The following is a 22424-nucleotide window of genomic DNA, read 5'->3' as shown; positions in this document are numbered from 1 at the left end:
ATAACTGTTAATATTACTAAAATGAACACAAATCATGATTTTATTTGAACAAGCTCAAACTAAGTAACTTCCGGTATCTGTGGATTGTTCTTGCTAGCTTGACTTAGCTCAGTGACGTAGCCTCTATCCCGTGTCTTTCCCCCCTCCCTCTGCCCAATTTGCGTCCGCTGTCTCCGTTACGTCCGTACTGTACGCACCTTCCACCAGCGTCATCAGCATTATAATAAGGGCCTGCAACTCATGGGGAAAAATATGACCCAGTCTACGTTAATCCTAATAGTCCAGGTATATTTATTAAGATCCGCTTCTTAAAGAGTGTTGATTTCAGATCCGCTGTCAACAAATCAGTTGTGTCGTGCCACTTGATCTGTTCTTGCAGCACACTTCCCCCACTGAAAATAAAAAAACGTCGAATTTCCACAGGGATTTAAATAGAATTGTATACTCCCTACGTTTAAATTTAGTTTTCTATTGGTCTTTTGGTAGCCTACATTTCCCATCCATGTAGTATGCTGTATTAACCTAAAATACGAACAACCTAATAGCATAACATTTAGGCCTAATATTAGAATGGCTGGTATGAAGACATTTTTTTTAATTATGCCACATGCTTTAGGGGACTGTTGCAGAGAGAATCAAAGAAGAGGATAGGCCTACATGTCCCTTGCAGCACACCTCTGTGGAAAATGTAGTCATGCTGTCGGTCTTGTGACACTAACCCGGCTCTCTCCACCACTACACTAGGCCTGGTTGGACAGGAGCCAAGGAAGTGGAGATCAGGAGAGCACTGCAATGGGATAAGAAGGGGAAATAATCAAGGTGTAGTAGTTTGGAAAGAAAAAACAGTAGCCTGCCATACAGTTTGCCAGATGCGTTATAAAAAAAAAAATAGTATTCTCAAACATGTCTTACTTACTATTTTTTTTTTTTATATAGATATCGCTTGTGTATGCTAATGTTTATCAACAATTCAATGATTTTTCTTGGTAGCCTGCTGCTTCTCAAAATAGGCTGCCCCCTGCTCTCCAACATGCCTGGTAACAGCTGGCACGGAGAGGAGGGAAGTTGTCACGGATGAGTTGACAACCTTGTCCACTAATTAAAAGAAATGATATGAAAAAACAAAACAAAAAAAACAGTAGCCTATAGCAGCCCACGGTGTAGACTTTGGACAAGTGAGTATTTCCCCAATGAGTCCGGCAGCATTACCTCTCTAATTATAGCCCAATACACGTTAGTCTAGCCTGTTTAAACCAATAAGCGATACAGCCACACTCTGTCACAGAGGTGCAGGACAACAGTGGGCATGCGTTTTGATGTGGTCATGTTTGCAGTTGGCTCTGGGCACGAGACAGGCTTTTCCAAGTGGTGCGCGTGCATGAGAGGAAAAACTGACGGCAGTGTCATTACGACCTTGAAGCAAGGTGATTGAGTCTGTGCTGCAGACACTGCAATTCTGCAGACACTGCATCCTCATACTGCTGCAGTCTGCATCACCCTCTTATCATGCTATATTCATTAGATTCACTCAAAAACCGGAACATTGGATCTGCCAGAAACAGTTTATGTATTTGTTTTTATACTTTTATTGCAACTCATTTACTTAATTTCCAAACAATTACAGCACAGTACAGAACAATTCAAACATTGTTTATATATATATATATATATATATATATATATATATATATATATATATATATATATATATATATATATATATATATATATTTATGCAATCCACCCAGTGGTAATACTACTACTACTACTACTACTACTACTACTAATAATAATAATAATAATAATAATAATAATAATAATAATAACACTAAAAGGCAACAACAGCAAAAGCAAGGTAACTAAATAACTAAAGGAAAAATTAAAATCAAAAGAGAATGAAAATAAACAATTAAAAAGCATAAACATAGTTTATGTTTTGAGATTCTTTTAGTAGTATTTATTTGCACAATAAAATCAAGGCAACAGGAACACAACAAGAGAAAAAAAAGATTGTGTAGGTGAGAAGAGTAAAACCCCTAGGGGCTTATAGAAGGAATCTCACCTAAAGATGAGGGGGGCAAAAAGGATTATGAGCAATTACAAAAGTCCTGAAATCTACAATTTATACAAAACAAGTAAGCATGGAATTAAAAAAAACAAGCATAAGGTTGGATACGTGAAACAACACAACAAAGGTATAAAATAAATGAAAAGAATATAGATATAATGAGGATGCGTGTGTGTGTGTGTGTGTGTGTGTGTGTGTGTGTGTGTGTGTGTGTGTGTGTGTGTGTGTGTGTGTGTGTGTGTGTGCGTGTGTGGTTATGAGAGACAGGAAGGCCAAACAAACTCACGTATGAACAGTTCAGATCAGTACAGACAGTTAAGTTTATGGGTTTTTAAAAAAAACATTTTTGACAGATCATTCTGCATTATAATATTACAACTGTCTTACTCATGACAGCAAGTAGTCGCCAAGGATATTGTGTTCACGCTATGAAGAGTGGAGGAGTAGAGGCACAATGTAAATACCAGCTGGGGTCCCTAGGGTGCTCCCAACAGCAGGTCCTGACCTCAGACAGGTGTCAGCTGACAGGCAACATAAATACCAAGGAGCCATTGTGCCTGATACACAAATAGCATTGGGCACTGCATCAATGAGAGCGAACAGCCTCCATCTATATTATAAACTCCTTGATCAGCTTATAATCATTAATATTAGCTTAGTAGACTGAATACAGAGTAGGATACTTACTAACAGCATGGTGGTCTTCAATTTCAGTTTGCCCTGGTCCATAGCTATACAATCAGAAGGCTTTATGTCTCTGTTGCTACATGTATACTGTATATATTCCTATTACTTACTACATTTATATTAAGTTTAAAGGGAAAATTCACCCTAAAACAGGGCATTACATTGTGCTATATTATAATGATTAGGTCAGTAAATGACTAAATTGGAGATCAGATCATCATGGCTTGATAATGACATCAGGATACACTCAATGGAGTGCCAGGCCTAGATGTTTTGTTGAAGATGTGTACAGCGTCCCTTTGTGAATTGTGAATTGTCCTCATTATGGAGCAGCTCCAGAATTTGTCTCTAAATGACACAAGTCTGCAGTCTGTGTTTCTGTCTTCCAGCTGAAGGAAATACTTGTGCAAACCTGGAGTGTGCAAAACTGTAGAATTAACATATTTGGATTCTAATGCAGGGTGAATTTTCCCTTTAATTCCAGGTCAGTAGTGTAGACTACATCCGCACTTCAAACACTAGCCATTATTCCCCCTCTAGTGGCAGCACAGGGACTCTGCAGCAACAGCAGTACTGATGACGTTATAGCAGCTGAGTGTGTGTCCTCCAGTAAAAGGTCACCCACTGCCACAGCACATCATCACTGCCTGCTGACTTCCTGAACGCAATGCCAGAAGGCTGCCGTTTCCCCCCCCGACTTTTTACATATTCTGCAGTAAAAGTGTCAGATTTCTAGACGGCCGATGAACATTCACTTGCTTTCTGCTTCTTTAAAACATTTTGCCTACTCACCATAACGTTTTGCCTACTCGCCAACAAAAGGCTAAGTGCAATTTGTCTCATTTCAAATTATTCAGACAAACAAATGCAAGTCAATTTCAGTCAAAGACCTTGGATGTATGGATGTATACTGTATAAGTTAGGGTTGGACTGTCATATGGAGGGAAATGTGTCAGTGTATGCCATCTGCTGGTTGTTTTTAAAAGAGAGAAATCTGCATCCATTTACTTAGAAAGGGAGGGGGTGGGATTATAATTTAGTATGAACTTCAACTTTTATGTACCAGATATTTTGTGACATTACGGAACATAGGCGTTTTTTTAAAACTCAAATTACAATACAGACAACAAAACAACTGCAGAAAGTCTGTTGCTGCACCATGTTTGTCCTTGGTGCCATTTTCAGATTGAAACACCAAGGTAGAGAGTCCAGCCGAGTATCACTTACATGGATCAACTGAGGAGCGACAGCACATGCTAAAAGGGCCATATTGACAACTTGAAGGGCATTTATACAGGACGTCTACAATAACAGTACTGTATGCGTGCTATTCAAATCCTGCAGCACATGTTTGGCCTGTCTCTACCAACCTAAATCTGTCTATAGTGAGCATTAAAGCCACATGAATGTTTTCATCCTCGCCTTCTGCACAAAATAAGGCCTGTATTTCATTGTACCGGACACAACTCGGAGAAATGCAAAACTTCATTTAGAAACAACTACCATTGCCTGGAATCAGTTTAAAACCTTTCCTATTTTCTTGTCTTAGTAGTGTTGTTTTTAGCTGCTACAAGGATTCAAATGTCAGTCAGTCATCTGTCCAGACTGAAATATTTCAACAGAGTTCAATGTGATTTCTTACAGACTTGTATGGTGCCAAATTCTGATGTCTTTGGTGATCCCCTGACTTTTCCTTCAGTGCCATCATCAGGTTAAGCCTTGCTGTGGACTCTTCATCTTGTTACACTTAAATATGTGTTTACCTTTTGTCTGAATATAACAGCTATTATAACAGCCCATGGCTATTAACACCAAAAGTATTTTCAAACAGCGCCCTAAAATTGAAAGTGTTTCCTTTTCACCTTTCGCAAATTCTGTTGTTTTTTAGTTTGACATCTTGGTGGTGTTTAGACACTACATCTATAAAAATGTGAATTGGACATTTTGATGATTTGTTGGACACATGATGACAAAGTCAGAGTCCCTGGTTTGATCCTAGAAGAGGCTTACGTTGCCACCAAGAGGTGTAGGACATTTCGTGCGACTGACGATTTCTGATTTGTGACATGAGTAATTGAATCTGGTATGAAACCTGATACCATATTCTAGTCCATAGATGATCCCAGAGACACTGTATGCTGGGCACTGTGAGATCTTCTAAAATAAGTTTGGGACACATATTGTAGCCAATCCTGGTTTTCAGTGGTTCAGTGTGATACGTGTTTGGTGTTTGGTCTCTGGAAAACACCCATAGTGATTCAGCTCTCCCTAATGCACATTATTATGCTCCATCCCAGCTTTGTTAGACATGTTGACCTACTTGATTTCATGGGTGATGTGCCATTCTTCGTGCCCCAGGCCACTGACCCAACATATGATGATAAAAGTGATTTCCTAGAGAACCTTATAGGCTGGAACAGCTTCTTAAGAAACCAAGTACTTAGTAATAATATGCTAAACATACTTGTAAGACACAGTGCTGCTTTCATTAAAATATCTTTATTACATATATGCAGTACAGTAGGATTAATGCATCTGGCCATCAAAATGCAAATGGTACGGTTGTACACAGTATTAAAAAAAAGTTATTACATACCAAAAAATGTACAAGAGCCTCGTTAGTACCCGTTTAATTGTTGGCAGGATTCAAGAGTATCTTAGACCGAAGCAACCTCTGTTTAACATGAGCAACACACTGACCACATGCTTTTTGGTTGCTCTTTCTTGTTTCTTGCACTATTTGGATTAATAAAAGGCGGGAACCCTCATGTTGAGAGAGTGGTAGTGCATTTCTGTTTTGGCCCAGTAGAGAGCAGTAACACCTCAGAAAGTAATGGGAACATTGGCATAAAAATCACTTCATCATCTTTGATTGAGGCATACACACTCGCATGCTAAGAGCATTAGATGCAAACCACAAGTGGCTAAGGCTTCTGCAACGTGTTTTCATCTTAAGTGTTCGTAAGTAAGCATACATATACACAAATAAATTGCTACATTAAGAACTCTTCTGTCAGACTATGAACACATCTCATATCTCTCAAGTCGATACTTGTGCTAGCGGTGGAGTTTCTGTAATCAGCTTCAGTCTTAAGGCTTCACTGGTGGCCCGGAACTGGTTTGGGGTTTCCATTGGGCTCCTTCTTGTCATGGTTGGAGCTGTTGATTTTGGGGCTCCTCTGTGGAACAGGTCTTCTTTGGCGTCTCCTTTTGGGCGGACGAGAACGTGCACAGTTGGATTGTGATGTATCCAGCAGAGGATCCAAATGTAGTTTACCACTCTGGGCATCTGAAGACTCATCAATAAAGGCAAGGTTCTCCCCAAAGTAGTCCAGAGGCTGAGACAAGTGGGGATCTGGAAGAGTCTCCCCTTTTACAGACTCTGTAGTTTTTTCTTCAGGCACTCGCTCCGTCTGAGTGACCTGGGAGTGTGTTTCTGACTCAGATCCTGATTCATTAGAGGAGGAGGAGGTAGAGTAAGATCCAGACTCTGTTTGACTCTCACGCTGCTCTTCTTTCCCCTCAGGGGCCTCATTAGCTGACACACTGTGGCCTTGGCTGCGAGGGCCGTGGCGGCGCTTTCGCCGACGCCGTTTGAAAGGGTCATCGATTTTTCCTGCAATGCGAAAATCTACGGACATATTTTGGATGTTTTGAGTCCAGTCAGTGGCGTGGGCTCGAAGCTCCTCCATCTAAAAAGGAGAGGATAAATACAGAGATGATGGAAAGAAAGTGGCAGAGATAAGACATGATAAAAACAGACAGGAGAGGTAGAGAGATACCTCAGCTCTGGTCTTCTTAGATAGAACTCGAAGCCAGTTACCAATCATTGTCAGGATAGATGCAAAGTAGGCAAGACCCAACAAGATCCAGAACCAAACCAAAGGCTTATACCAGTGGTCACTCCCCGCAATTCCAGAATCCCCTTTGATAAGATACAAAGACACAGTATATAGCAGTGGGTAAAGGCAACATATTCATCCATCCATCCATCCATCCATCCATCCATTTTCTATGAAGTAAATACACATTTAACATACGAGATACTATACAGTATAGCAGATTAGGTAATCAATAATGCATCTCTTACAAGGAAAGAGTCCTGAATAATGTATTAGGTAAATGAAAATTGTCTGTGCTAAGGGAACTTAATACATTACAACTGACAGTTATATTTATGGAAGGCTAATTAAGTCATACTCATCTACAGATCAATAAATTCAACGGAAATGCAAAAATATGAAAAAAAGAAAGCGCAAGTCGAATATCAACAAATTAGACTGCAACGGAAATTATGCTTTCACTTCAGCTGCTTTGCACAAACAGGGAAATGTCCTGAGTAAATATGTATTTATCTGTGTATTGAAAAGCCCTTTTTTTTTTAAAGGCTTTTTAATGGGGATGTATTGGTGCACTGAATAAACATTCTTTTTGTGGGCTTTTGTGGCCTTTAATTGACAGGACAGCTTGAAGACGGGAAAGAGAGAGGGGGACGACATGCAGCAGAGGGCCGTGGGTACGATTAGAACCCGGACTCAGCCTGCATGAGAGTCATTGCACACCACTGCAAACTATGTTAAAGTGCCCATATTATGAAAAAAACACTTTTTCTGGGTTTTGGGGAGTTATTTTGTGTCTCTGGTGCTTCCACACGCATACACACTTTGAAAAAAATCCATCCATGCTGTTCTGAGTGAGATACGGTTTCTGAATGTGTCCTGCCGAAACGAGCTGGCTAACCGCAACCGTTAGCTCGTAGCATTAGCACTAGCATGCTAACACTTGCATGCTAACACTAATGCTAACGCTAGCATGCTACCTCATTCTCAATAGCAAAGCACTGCTACAACACACACTAGTTCACCATAATCTACAAAAGAACTACTTCCATGTGCGCCCTCATTTAGAAGTCTCCTAGCTAATCCTGCCTTGTAACTGACTGAAGTTGGAGAAACTGTAAGATTTCTTTTACTGTCTATGGAGCTAGCTAGCTGACATGATCTACATCTGAGCTACTGAGCATGTGCGAGTGCAATCAAAGATACTACAGAAGAAGCAGAAGAAAAGAGGTCTCACTCTGTAGCTAAAACAGAGACCAGCTGAAAAGAGGATCTGCAGCAGTGAGAGAGAGCGGTGCAGTACAACAAAAATATGGTGTTTTTTGAAAATTAAACCATGTAAACCTACTCTGGTACAACCTTAAAATACAACTATGAACCTGAAAATGAGCATAATATGGGCACTTTAAGAAACACGTGGGTGGTTGATGAACTGTTGTATACCTGCAACGTAGTCTCCAAACCCCACTGTTGTCAAGGTGATAACTACAAAGTAGGCCGACTCCAGAAGAGTCCACCCCTCCACCTCTTGGAAAACCAGGATAGGCACCGCAACAAAGAGCAGGCAACCCAGCAGGATGGACAGGACGGCTGAGATCACACGCACAATGGTTGGACTAACTCGCCATTTCTGTCGGCAAGGTGAAACAACATGGTGGGATGAGACAAATAAAAGGGAAGTACATGTACAATGCACACAAAGAAAGACATTGAAAGCTCTGTTGAGGGTCTGACCCGGAAGAGAGTCTCTATTTTTGCAACAGCTTTCCTCAGCCCAGTACCCAGATGGTCTCCGACTCCAGCGAGCAAGATACCGAACATCGGGATTCCCACAAGAGCGTAGAAAATGCAGAACAGCTGCCCTCCTTCTGTCTTGGGGGAGATGTTTCCAAAACCTGAACATGTGGGGTCAGAAGAAGAGCAGCCGATTTGAAGACACAAAATGTAAAGTTCAGAATTTAAACAGATTCCAGTCACAAGTATTTAATCAGTCGTCTTATGCTTGGACACCCACCGATGGTTGTGATGATAGTCCCTGAGAAAAAAAAGGCACTGGCCAAATCCCATTGGCTGGTAAAGGTGATGTTGCTGCTGGGATCCACACCTGCACCGACGGCCTCCACTACTTCCTGGGAAGGGACGGTGGAGAAGAGAAGAGTTTAGTGGTTTTTTGGTGGCAATTGATATTTAATTGGATATTAAAAAAGAGGGGTTAGCATAACCATACAAACTAATCAACTAGCCTATCATTAAATTCAAATTGTACACATGATTCATTTGTTGAACGTTTCAAAGGCACACACGTAAGCATGAGCTTTTGTTTATCATTATCCAATTAACTAACCCAGTAATGTTGGTAATGCTGTAGAAAATGCATTGTCATGGCATCAGTAGCAGGCAGTCAGTGGCAAAGAAGTGACTGGTGATGTACAATTGTGACGGATCCATTCTGCCCCGATACACAGATAATCTAATTCCTGATCAAATTATCAATTTTGTTGAGACATTTGTTAACTCTGAATTTAAAGCTGAGTATGATGAAGTTGCGATTGAACGTGGTCTCTGCAGACATAATTACTTCTAATAAGACGTTTATGATGACAAAGACAGGGCTGAGTCTGGTTGATCCTCTCTGTTGGACTGACGCCACTGCATATATCTATCCCAACTCATTTGGAAATGGATTGATTTCTATTGTTTTGCGATTTTAGCTGTGCGTTCATTTGAATCGCTGAAGCTCCTAATTAGTGTAAGCACGGCCAATAGTTTGCCAAACTAACACAGCACATTTTGGGTTATGAAATTAGCTGTACTTCACTAAATCTGACTGAGTCATATCAAGCAAGGAAGTTTGTAAGGCCCAAAATAATCTCCAAGAGGCAGTGCAGTGTTTAGCTGCTTTAGGTGTTTAGGTGGCTTCCCTCTAGGAAGTCAGCGGTAAAAAAAAAAATGAATAATTGGGCTTTGGTTTTGTGGCTTGAACAATTTGAAATGTGGAAATGTGGAAAGCTTTTTCTACTCCTCAACTGGCTCATGTTAAATTAAATTCAGGGTCTAAGGTTACATTATGAGGTTAACAATGTGCACCGCAGCCTCTGTGTAGACTGTTCACTACAGCAGGGAATTTGTCTGAACTATTAGGAGCCAGAAAAACAATACTGTCTGACATCCTAGCCTGTCAGCCTATTTAGCCACATTTCATGGACTACGATTGTAGAGCTTTGCATCGCCATATACTGACATGCCTGACTGTGCAGATACATAATCCCATGTCAGCATAGATTTATGTGTTTCAATACACATGATCAACCACATTTATAGCCAGAGGTAGAAAATGTATGACTGTACAAGAGTGGTCTTGTGTTTTTTTTGACATCTCATATTACTCAGTTGAGAACAGATTGTAGTAGGAAGGAACTTTTCTATTGAGGACCTTGAAACATCAGCTGACATTGGTTCAGTGAAACCTAATCTATATCCTGGATGTTCCACTTCCGGGATTGCTCCGTCGCCGCCGCAAATTCCACCGTATGTCCGTCTTTTCGGCCCGGATGTCCGTTACCTTCCACTTTCTTTGTGTTGGAATTTTAATCTCCGGTGGACTTCTGAGGACTGTGGTTAACTGCTGCTCAGATCTCTGCAGGGTAAATCCAGACAGCTAGCTAGACTATCTGTCCAATCTGAGTTTTCTGTTGCACGACTAAAACAACCTTTGAACGTACACACGTTCAACCAAAACAAGTTCCTTCCCCAGTCTATTTTGCAAGCGTCGTTTGTGATTGGTTTAAAGACATGCCAATAAACCAGAGCACTTTTTCTTTTACAATCCCGGATTGCTGTGTGGACTAGCCAGACCCTCCTCCACAGCGCTGTGGCGGAAGGTCTGGCAATGCGAGACTAGTGAAACCTGACCCACAACGCCGCATCTTGAGCAGAAAAACATCTGAAGAACTACTTAACAGCTGCCTGGTTCACTCATGAATGTTTGTTTTTCTGACAGCACAATCAAATCATTGGGTGCTTATTATATAGATATATTTCAAGTAGCCTACTATAATAATTTGGAAACCTAGAACCTTGTTCTTTTAGAAAGCCCCCAGATGCTTGTTAACCTTTATTTTCTTTAAGATTTATGAGTTTGTAGACAATGTCCTTTCAAGAGTTCTCTAAGCATTCACTCTCACGCTTTTATCCTTGGGTTGTTTAATACCCATTTGACATTTATTGAAAGGTAAAGGGGCGGTGACAGATGACGACACCACCAGGAAATGGGACATTATGAAATAATGTTTCATTATGGATACAACTCAACATCAAAATTAAAGTGGCACTGGGAAACGGGCATTTTGAAAAAGCATTGTCTATAATGAAATAAATATGAACTCCTATAAAATTGGATTACTATGAAAATAGATGTAATCAAAATAATGAGTTGAGTTTTAACAAATTCTCTCATTGTTTTTAACAAATTGTTGTATATTTTAAACTTTTTTATTCATTTAATATTGAACATGTTGGGGTTCCATAGTATTCATCCATTCGTTACTAATATTATAAACTCTGATATATCCTCATTATCCTTTCAGTCTTTTCATTTAATCAGTAAACAGGATGCACTAAAGGAGCGCGGCAGATCTCTTATCATCTTCCATTAAATAATTAAAAACAAAATATGGCCTGCTTGAATAAAGGACCACCCTGTTTACTTCTGTCATGTCCTTCAGATCTCTTTAACCTTTTTTTTTTTTTTCAAATGTCAGCCATATGGCATCTATAGATCACTTTGCAGGCTAAAACAGTAATTTACAACTTTCATTCTGGAGCAAGGACAAACATCTCAGGATCACAGCACGGTTGCCAACTGTCAGCTTTCACACACACACACACACACACACACACACACACACACACACACACACACACACACACACACACACACACACACACACACACACAGAGTAGCTGACCCATCTTTACATAGCTGCTCTGACCACACCTGTTATCTGGCCTACAGGGTCACAGACAGCTTCACTGACCAGCTGCAAACACTAAATCTGAAGGGTCACCTTGAGAACACACACACAACTGATCGATATGATAAGTTGCGTTGTCAAGTTCCCAATGAATATAAACTGTGAAGCAGTCAGGGCAAAGTGTAGTTTTACACTTTGACACCCTGCTGTGTGTCGGACAGAAAACAACACAAAATTTCACCTCACTATAATAATCCATAACCATAAAATGATTAGTTTCAAATAGTTTCTAGCACAAAACGTCTAACTAAAAAGTTGATTATTATGTTTTTAGCTTGCAAAGTTGTCTATAAATCAAACAGCTGAAATTGGCATGACAGTGAAAGGAAGGAAATGCTGCAGCATTAAAGTCGTCCACAAATAGTCTTTATAATACATACCAACCTGGGGGTCACAGCCCCCAAAAGGCTCCCACATAAAAATCTATGGGGTCACAAGATGAAGTGATAAGACAAGGAAAGGAAAAAAAATCTGAAAATGTTTTTGTGAAATGCGTTTACGTCTTCAGGCCTGTAAAAATCCTTCAAATGACATCACCAGTGAAGGAAAATCTCTTTTTTGGTATAACTGTTCACAACACATGTCAAGGCACCGGTGATGAGGCAACAGATATTTCTTAATTAGAAGGGGTCACGAGCCCAAAAAGTTGGGAACCACTGTTTTAGGTAGCACAAAATTGACACAAAAGTGTCTGTAGTGTGTCACTAATATGCTCAAACCCATCAGGGAAGAGTAGCTTAGCAGACTGCACTGTTGATAGGTGCTTGTTTATCTGTTAAACACTTGGAATATATTCCAAAATAAAAAGTAGATAACAAGAGGATGTCATGAGAAGACCTGCTGTACCTTTATAAGGGTCTGCAGGTCGTCTGGGCCCATGCAGGTGAAGTTCAACAGGAAGTCCCGGCGCGTGTCCTGCAGCTGCATGTACTTGCCCTCCTCGCGTGGAACCTCCAAGGCACGGAACACCACAGCTCCCAGCACCAAGTAGAGAAGCACCCCTGTGAGGATGCCGAGTAGGGTGGAGCAGCGCATGGCTACACCTCCACTCAGTCCGTACGCAGGCTGCTGTTTCCCTTTGCCAGCCTCGGCGCTGGTGTGGCCTGGATCCCAGCTGCTGCAGCTGAAACATCAGCAACCACACAAACACAAGGGTTTCATACTGACCACAGTGCCTGACAGCAACCCCAGCGGTATACACAGTGGTGCTCATAAGTTTATGAACCCGGATGCTAAAGTTGACTTCTTTTGGAAATTGAGCTTAATGCCTTAATTAAAAATCCATCCTAAATAAATAAATGTTCTTCCTTAAAATACAGGGGGCATAAGTATACACACCCCTATGTTAAATTCCCATAGAGGCAGGCAGATTTTTATTTTTAAAGGCCAGTTATTTCATGGATCCAGGATACTATGCATCCTGATAAAGTTCCCTTGGCCTTTGGAATTAAAATAGCCCCACATCATTACATACCCTTCACCATACCTAGAGATTGGCATGGGGTACTTTCTATAAAATCATCTCTCAATGCAAATCAAAGCAGCTATTAGGCTAAGTGAAATAAGACCATGCCAATCTCTAGGTATGGCCTTTAAAAATAAAAATCTGCTTGCCTCTAAGGGAATTTAACATAGGGGTGTGTATACTTATGCCCCCTGTATTTTAAGGAAGAATATTTATTTATGTACGATACATCTTTCATTCACAAAGAAAATTGGTGTCCTTTAAGGTTGGGTTTTTCCAAATTTTTTTAATTAAGGCATTAAGATCAATTTCCAAAAGATGATTGTTTCATTCCTCTTTTTAATCAACTTTAGCATGGGTTTATAAACGTATGAGCACCACTTTATACAGGCCTGCAGCAGCCAGCCTATTAGCTGCACATGAGGCATTAAATGGAACTGCTGACACACGGTAAATGCAACATTCCCAATAAAACACTAGTCATCTGTCACTTCGACCAGATGTGACTGCACGAGTGGCTTTAAAACGTAAATGATCCATGTTGTGAATACACAGACAAACGCACCCATACCAGTTGAGCTTACCTGTCAATCCGCTCTAGTTGGCCACGCCTTCGTCTCTTCCAGTCCCTCTTCGAGCCAGGCCTGAGGATAGAGTCCCTGGATCCGTAACTACTGGGGATTCCGTCCACCTCACACTCTGAAGGAGGGGACACTAGGCAGAAGCAGAGACACGTTTTTTTAACATACAATTCAGCACTAACAGCATTGACATCAATGATTTTAAATAAGAAGGAACAACAATAGGTTCACTTTCTCAAAAACACAAAAGCTGTCAGTAGTGAGGATGATGCTCAATGACAGGCAACAACAAGGTGAAGCTCTCAGCAAGGCGCACACACACACACACACACACACACACACACACACACACACACACACACACACACAAGTCGCTCATGTTTTGGAATGGAAGCCAACTGTTCTTTTTTCTCATCCTCATATGCACCATGTAAGCCTTTTAGTTTGTGATGAGAGACAGTTCAGCTTTGTTATTCCACCCACACCTATGTAAACATTCAGTTCTTTGCTCTGGATGAAAAAGATGCCCCATTGTAGATGAAGATTTATTTCCTTTTAGGTGATGCAGATCAGCAGGTGCAGAAGAAATATGGCAAAGCGCAGGTACCTCCACATACAGCAGATAGGGATGTCAGAGATCTTTGTACCTGATTCGGTGTGATGATGTTGGTCATTGTCGGCTCAAACCAAGAAGGCATTCTCATTTACAGCTAAAACTGGAGCCTCTGCACTCTGATGCATCTTTACCTTGTTAAAGCGATGGAGTTTAGAAAACTGATAGATGTGTCCGACACTCCCTTTGTCACGGAAACTTGATTTAAAAAATGATTTAAGAGGGAAAGATTCTTTTTTTATCATTTGGACCAGTGGGTCTGCCATTTCCAGTTCACTCTGCATCGGTGGACTGCAAGCTTATTAACAAGCTCCTGTCTTCTTAATTCGTAGACTGCAGTTCCTTAGTCAGCAGATGACTGCTGTTGATCTTCATCCAAAATTAGAGCAATAAACTGTCACACAGTGACAGCAAAATATACACTTCTCTCCAAACAGTTTTACAGCTGCTGGGAATACACAAGGAGGTTGTCCACTCACTAAATTAAACACATCACATAGCCAGAAGGTAGCAGTGTATGTAAAACTCATACCTGTATTAGTAAGATTCATTAAAATGCCTGGTTCTTACTGTATATACATTCCATGCATTTGTATGAAAAAAGGAGACAAATACAACAATACATGTGTGATTGTTCATGTGAATAACAATATACTAGTAGTTCATGAATTACTTAAAGAACACAATAATCCACTTTTTTTGTTTTACACTTAATACATTATTGAAGCATATTACTACACAGAACTACACAGTTAAAAAGAACATCTGAATGTGCAAACTGCTCATCGAACATCTATCAACAGCAATTTATCTGCTGCATACCCACCTCAGACTGCAACACAGAAAGCCAGACAGATTATACACCACTAGACAAAAGGAAATTGTAATAGGTCTTGCATTAAGTAGCCGCTGCTGCTGCTGCTGCTGCTGCTGCAACCAAGCCATAGCCGTAGTGATCCCGTTTTATTGCCACTTAGGGTCCATCCAGGTCCGTAAAATGTAAATGTAGGGTACTGACAGTCCAGCCTGTGTGCGCTTACCTCAAAATGAAGAATCATAAGAATCCAGAGTACCAGTCGCCCCATGCATAGTGTTTCAGGAGTTCAGGCAGCCGCATACAGAGAGGTGTGTATGAGCATGAGTGTGTGTATGTGTGTGTGTGTGTGTGTGTGAGTGGGAGAGGAGAGAGGCTGTTGCTGAGCACACAAGACAGAAACAGATACTCAATCAAACAGATTTTATATAGAGAGTGAGAGAGGGAAGCAAAGAGGAAGGTGGATATGATGATGAAGCTGGAGCCATGTTTTGTTTATTTTCAGACTCCAGTTAGTTGTTTTTTTATACAGTAGGTAACGATGTAACAATATAATGACATAATGCACCTTCATTTGCTTCACTCTGTAATTAAAATTGTTCACATTCCATTTTTTTTTATTGTGAATGACTGTTAAATGAAATGTCCAATGCAGTAGTATCAATATATTTTACAGGATCAATGTGTGAGATTCATTGAGATCTGATTATTTTTTTTATTTTTTATTTTTTATTTTATTGGTTTATTTGATAGTGACCATGCATATTTATGAACATTGTTGTATAAAAAAAAACACCATGTAAATATGCCAGAATTAGTCAAAATAATTACTTTTCATCTGCAGCCCCTAGGCAGGTGACATAGGACTAACATAGAGACAGCCAGCAGTCATGCAGCACTCATTCACTATAAATTAAAAGGTACACATAATGGTGACATTTACATTGGTTGGTTTTACACTGCAGACTCTGCAGACTCTGCAGCTCAGTCACCATTCACCCTGCTCTCTATATTCCATCTTTCACACACTCTGCTCGACAGAACTGCTGCGCCTCTCTTTCTGTGTGTGTATGTGTGTGTGTGTGTGTGTGTGTGTGTGTGTGTGTGTGTGTGTGTGTGTGTGTGTGTTTGTGTGCGTGTGCGTGTGCGTGTGCGTTTGCGTGTGCGTGTGTGCTGTATATAAACATGGCGATAGGGTTTCTAATGCAGATCCAGGAGACTGAAGCAAACTCTCAGACATCATAAGTACCAGCATTGACAGGACATTCCTGCTTTCAAAGTTTAATAGCGAGACTGTTAATAAATTGATTACATCACTACAAATCAGTACACACTAATCATACACTAGTATATAGTTTGAATAACTGCAGGGATTTGTGTTCTCTTTTAACACTTTTTCACTGCATCCTCCCTTACTTTACTGTTAAATACTCAAAGAATACTCGATGAGTTCTTCGAGACTGTACTTTGGCACAGCGGCGCTGTGAGCTAAATGCTACTATAAGCATGCTTACATGCTCACAATAATTAATGCTAACATGCAGATGCAAAGAAGGAGCCACACTGCAAACCACGATCACCATCTTGGTTTAGCGTGTTAGCATGCTAAAATTAGCTAATGGCTAATAACAAAAATTGTGTGTTGCTAAGGTTTTTCATATCTTTGCCACTGCACTACTGTACTAAACAGATGACCACAGAAATGACAATAGATGTTCTCCTCAAACATTACACACAACTATATGACAAAATATATCTGCATCAATGTTGCATTATCACATTATTATTTTACTGTTATTGTATAAACAATTTAAGTAATAACTTCACTGAACTGGCATAAAGAAACTACTAAAGTGAGGCCATATCACATTTATAAGTAGTAAAAGAGGAAATGTAAATGTTTTTTGAAAGAGAGACAAATGAGCGGCGCAGAGAGAAAACTAATATAAATATAAATAAAGCCAAGTGGGCGAATACAGAAGATGCTTCAGTGTTGCTCAGTCAGGGCCGACCATTACTGGCTATGGAGATCAAATATATCACTCAGCAAAACAAGCATTTTTAAGAAAAACACAAACGGGAACTTGATGCTGAGCAGCTTGCCACTTCTATTGAATCCATATGATCACCTCATCCACTGATCGGTTCAATCCACCATAGAGAAATAATTGTTTGATTGTAAATGGCTGATTTTGTGGAGGCTTTTGTGTGTATTACTAGCCGAAAACCCACTTTGCGTCCTGACAGAATCAATGTTGTTGCTTCTGACCACAAAAGATGTGGGATACTTTTTCTATAGCTGCTGGGTGGGGAGATGGGATGATGGTGATTCATCAATAATCAATTAAACAATCCTAGACATCTCCATCCAATAACATCCATCCTAATCAGGAGCGGAATGTAACTAATTATTACTCACAGATTCAGGGAGTGGCTGCTTGCTATGTATATAGATGGTAACTGTCTGGATGCCATGTTTGATCCTTTTGATTAGATTAGACTGGATTAGATTAGATTAGATTAGATTAGATTCAATTTTATTGTCATTGTGCAGAGTACAAGTACAAAGACAAAATGCAGTTTGCGTCCAACCAGAAGTGCAAAAAAAAGCAGAAAAGTGCAATGCGATATACAAAGTATAGACAGGTGGTGCATAGACAGGACAAGAAATAGATTGCAGTGTAGACAGTAGCATACAGTTGGTTTACAGAAGGTGGTTTAGAGTAATATAAATGAAATATAAATATGTGCAGTACAACCTTGTACTGTTAATGTACTACCTCCAATTCCGATTCCAAGTCCAAGTTCCTCTCTGAACAAAAACTGTTCTTCCCGCTTAGCCTGATATATTGCCCTAGCACACTTTGCCATTTACATCCTGGAAGCTCTGCTGAAGTCCCTAACAGCCACCACGGAGAGTAACTGAAAAGAAATATATTCTTATATACAGCTGAGAGAAGCTAGAGATCAGAAAAGACCCAACAAACATACAGTACATGATACCTGATCTACATACAACATTGCTGTAATTGCTGAAAATGTACAGGTCTGAATGAGCTCTGTGCTGTTGCTGTGTTCGTACATGTTGTACCCGTGAAGTGAGAGATGGTGTTTGTGGGAGAAATCGTGACAGGCCCTGACAGAAGAGCAAGTGGCTTGGTGCAAAATGTAAAAAAAAATGTTTGGTAGATGTTTAAAACGATATATATTTTATGTCTATTTGTTATCTTGCTATGAATATATAATATTAAATATATGATACATACTTCTACAAAATATATGATATATACAGGAATGAGGGGTGAGAAAAATAAGCTACGGCTTCGTCCAGCTCCTTTTCGGGCGGATTGAACAAATTGTTTGTAACACTTTGTAGATATTGTTTTTCTTTTGGTGTGTTGTTACACACTTATTGTGTTTTTATACTTTATTGTTATTTTTTGTCTGAAAGAAAGAAAGATGGAGCAGACTGAGAGAGCCCATTAGTTTACTGCTGTGGTGGTCGATGGTGAGGTTGGACGTTACAGACTGACTGGGTGTGCAGCTGTTCTGCTGTGTGTACCTGCAGCTCTCTAGTCTTTTGAAGCCGCCAACAAAACAACAGTAAGGGCTGGAGGACATACATGAAAAGACTCATTCACATTTACTTACAGTATGAGCACATAATATTTTAATTAAAGAGGTTCTGATGTTTTTCTGTCGATTGGAGATACAAGTTTTCACATATTTATTACTCACAACCACAGAAAGCCCTTTTTTTTTTTTTTTAAACTGACAGCCAGCTATAGCCTCGTGAGACCGTCCTGATCTCGCGAGCTAGAGAACATTTTGAGCCGTTCGCCAAACGACCGACCAATCAGCGTTAGTTTTGAGGCGGGTTTAGGTGTGACGCAACGAGAAGCGACTGTTCAGTCTAAACAACATGGCGGCTTCCACGGATGAGATGAGCGTAGCTAACGCGCAAGTTTTATCCAAATTAGAAAGTATTCCTTCATTGAAAGAGCAAAAAACGGCACTGGAGGCTTTTCTCTGAGGAAAAGATGTTTTTGCTCTTCTCCCGACAAGAGTTTGATATATCGTTGATCTCATTGGTTGATTTGGCCCGTCTATCACCAACATAGGTGGTGATAGACAGATGGTTTATCCAATCAGCTAACCAGTATTTTCGCCCCTTCCCAAAAGTTCTCCAACGGAACGTTCCCAGATGGATATGCCGAGCAAATCCATCTGGCGGAGTCAGGTTAAGCCAGTTACACACCATCACACTATGTTGCTGTATTGACCAACAATGATCAGAAAGGTTTGACACGCCCTCCTCAGCAAGATGAATCTAAACGTTTTTGTTTTTTTTAATCAATGCACTAAATTACTTTTGTACCTTTGAGCAAAGGAAATACTAATATACTGTACAATGTACACTTAAAAAAAAAATCTTTTTACAATATCTGACATTTAGTGCCCACTGATATGTTATTCACTAGTTCAGTAAGATATGCACATGTAATAAACAGATTACCTCCTATCACTAATTACTAAAATGAGAAAGCATACAAGCAATACATTAGACATAACATTGTTATAATGTATTTAGATGCAGCTGTCAAATGAGTATATGTAATAATAAGATAGAACTTGACAAATCTTTCTCCATCTTTTCCTGCAAATACTTTGCACTTGGTTTCTACTTGCTGAGTAGCAGAATTGGATTTATTCTATGCACTCACCAAATAAACGGTTAAATACATTTAGCTCCTTCAATTCAGTCTGTGCGAGAGCTGCTGTCTCTCCTTTCTTACAAAAACGGAACACGGTCCAACCCCAGTGAAACAGGTGTCTTATTGCTCTGGCTACATAAATCATGACAGTGCAGTATGAGAAAGCTTTACGGAAATGAACGAAGGAATGATTATTTATAAATGCAGTGAACAATGTTTAAAAAAAAAAAGCTCTATGGAGAACACAGGGAGAAAATGCTGCAGGAAAAGCAAAAGCCTGGTAGTTTTTGCATTGCTCGCACAAAAACGATTCTCTCCTACTGCATAAGTTATTGTCAGGAAAACTCTTCTGACTGTTCATCATCAGAAGTAGTTCAAATATAAAAAGTAAAAAAACACTCAGAAATACAAACATTACTCCAGATTTTCTGAACTCTGAAAGGTCATGCTACAATCAAAAGTGGTTATAAGTGGTTCTCTACAATCCCTTCTGCTCATATCACAAGAAGTCAGCCACTTCCATCAAACTCCTCAGACATGCAAAGAAATTAAAATCCTTACTTCTTGTAGGTCGATGGCTTCAACTCCAGGTATCCTTTTAACTTTATGTATGGTTTAGCTGGCAGTATGAAGATAAATGAATCAACATCTAGCCAGTGGGGGGAAAAAAAGAGATCTGATGAGGGATGAACATCTGAGAAGTAGCTAGATTTGAATGAAATGCTCAACTTTATTGACCTGATGATAAATGTGCTTACAATTACAAGTAAAGGAAGGTGGTAGTAAACAGAAGGGAGGGAGAGAGGGGAACAGACAGTACCAAGAGGGGGAGGGGGACTACACTGCTATTATGAGCACTTTATTTTCAATTAAGCCTTCTTGCATGATCTACTGTAAGCTCACGTTGTGCCATTTTTTGATGATGCAGGGACTTCTTGGACTGGAAATTGATTGGTTAGCAAACGTCTGCAATTTTGCCCATTTAACGGAAGATGCACTTTCGACATACTAGAAAAAAAAACATCAGGAAAATAATGTCTTTATTATATAGGGAAGCAGCACAAAAACACAAAGTCTTCTTAGGAATGAAATAAAATGCGATTTTTAAAAGCAGCGAAATGATCTGCAGGTGGTTTGAATGGAAGTAAGATATTTGGATTTACACAATGTGAAGCAGTGGATAGTCATATGTTTAACTTCTGTAAGTAACTTGCATATTAACCTTTATAATCCAAAAACCACATACGATCAGGGTTTTAGCAGAATGCCAGACAAAGTGATGCACGGAGCTACAAATTCAATATTCAATATTAAGTTGTTTTCATATTAACTGTTCTATTGGAGTACATTTTCATCACATTACAGAATTTGACTTTAAGAATGACTTCAACTTATCTACTAAGCATACATCACCAATTATCCGACAGTAGCTTATTAATACTAGTACTTAAAAAGATTTTAGGTTTATTACCTAAATTGTGCTATTATTTAAAAACGTGTAGCCTATCATATCATTGCACAAGCAAGGAAAACACTTTGACTGAACTAGTAATAGTTTTTCTTATGCATCTGTCTGCAGACTTTAATGACATTGCATTCTTTTTGAGCATTTTCAGAGGCCTTCATAGCTGAAAACACCTGTGTGTGTGTGTGTGTGTGTGTGTGTGTGTGTGTGTGTGTGTGTGTGTGTGTGTGTGTGTGTGCAGGGCCTTTAACGCATCAGACTGAAATATCTGAGAAGCTCCAGGACACTGTTACACCTCTAATCAATATGCCAAGAAATCCACTTTACACTTTAATCTAATGCCTCCCGGTCCTGAAAAGCTTTTAAATCGCGAGAGGAAGTCGACTAACTAAGGAGGGTGTAAAGTAAGAAGAGTGAGAGAAAAATGATCACAGGCTAGGGTGCGTGAAGGAGAGTGCAGAAAAGCAGTGGTTCTCAACCTGGTGGTCGGGACCCCCAAGGAGTTTCGCAAGATCATTTCTGGGGGTCGCCAGATGGTTGGGGAGCAAAAAATGAAATAACATATTCTAGACTGGGGAATGGTTTTTACATCACTGTGTGAGTTTGGTACATTCCATGTTATATTCAGAGCCTCATTTGTAAATCAAGAGGTCCTGGAACACAGAAAGGGGTCTGAAGGTGGGGCAGGGGGAGAGAAAAAGTCACAAACACATCAAAAAGCCACAGAGCCTGGAGCACATTGGACAAAGCTAGGTGCTAGCTGCTGAAACTAAACTGTCATTAAAGCAAAGCATTATTTGTTTACATGTATTAATCAGAGCATTCACAAAAATCACTCCAAATCAGCAGGGGGAGGCGTGTAGAAACAGCTGTTTACATCGGTTTGCAGCTCTCTTTCTCGTTGTCGAGGGGGTTGGGGGGGGGGGGGGGTCACGACTCAAAAAGGTTGAGAACCACTGCATTAAGCAGGCTTTCTCAAATGGGGGTACTTTGGAGTACTGCAGGGGGTACGTGAGATTTTCTTTTAAACGTTAGTTTAAAAAATATCAGTCATGCATAATTCCTTGTAAAGTTGATATACAAATTGTGTTGGCAAACTAATGAGTATTTACACATTCAGCAGATATAAAGCCACATTATCATG

The 22424-nt window shown here is 39.9% G+C and overlaps 1 protein-coding gene across 1 annotated transcript; it reads right to left on the bottom strand.

Annotated features, from left to right (window-relative positions):
• Positions 1-5853: 5853 nt before the first annotated feature.
• On the bottom strand, positions 5854-12662 carry kcnk4b (potassium channel, subfamily K, member 4b). Its single transcript, XM_078266757.1, has 6 exons — positions 12474-12662; positions 8609-8723; positions 8329-8489; positions 8011-8224; positions 6538-6680; positions 5854-6447 (listed from the first exon to the last, which is right to left on the bottom strand). Exons 1-6 carry the CDS (start codon positions 12660-12662, stop codon positions 5854-5856), a joined length of 1416 nt encoding a protein of 471 aa, XP_078122883.1.
• Positions 12663-22424: the final 9762 nt, after the last annotated feature.

The sequence above is a fragment of the Sander vitreus genome, chromosome 13 (assembly GCF_031162955.1).
Source record: "Sander vitreus isolate 19-12246 chromosome 13, sanVit1, whole genome shotgun sequence".
NCBI lineage: Eukaryota > Metazoa > Chordata > Actinopteri > Perciformes > Percidae > Sander > Sander vitreus.
This window is presented reverse-complemented; position numbering and strand designations above follow the sequence as displayed.

Excerpts from the sequence above, each read along its gene's own strand:
- kcnk4b (XM_078266757.1), bottom strand. The coding sequence starts at position 12,662 with ATGCGCTGCTCCACCCTACTCGGCATCCTCACAGGGGTGCTTCTCTAC. Across the intron at positions 8,225-8,328 it reads AAATAGAGACTCTCTTCCGG|AAATGGCGAGTTAGTCCAAC; the intron begins GTCAGACCCTCA and ends CCTTGCCGACAG. Across the intron at positions 6,448-6,537 it reads CTAAGAAGACCAGAGCTGAG|ATGGAGGAGCTTCGAGCCCA; the intron begins GTATCTCTCTAC and ends TCTCCTTTTTAG.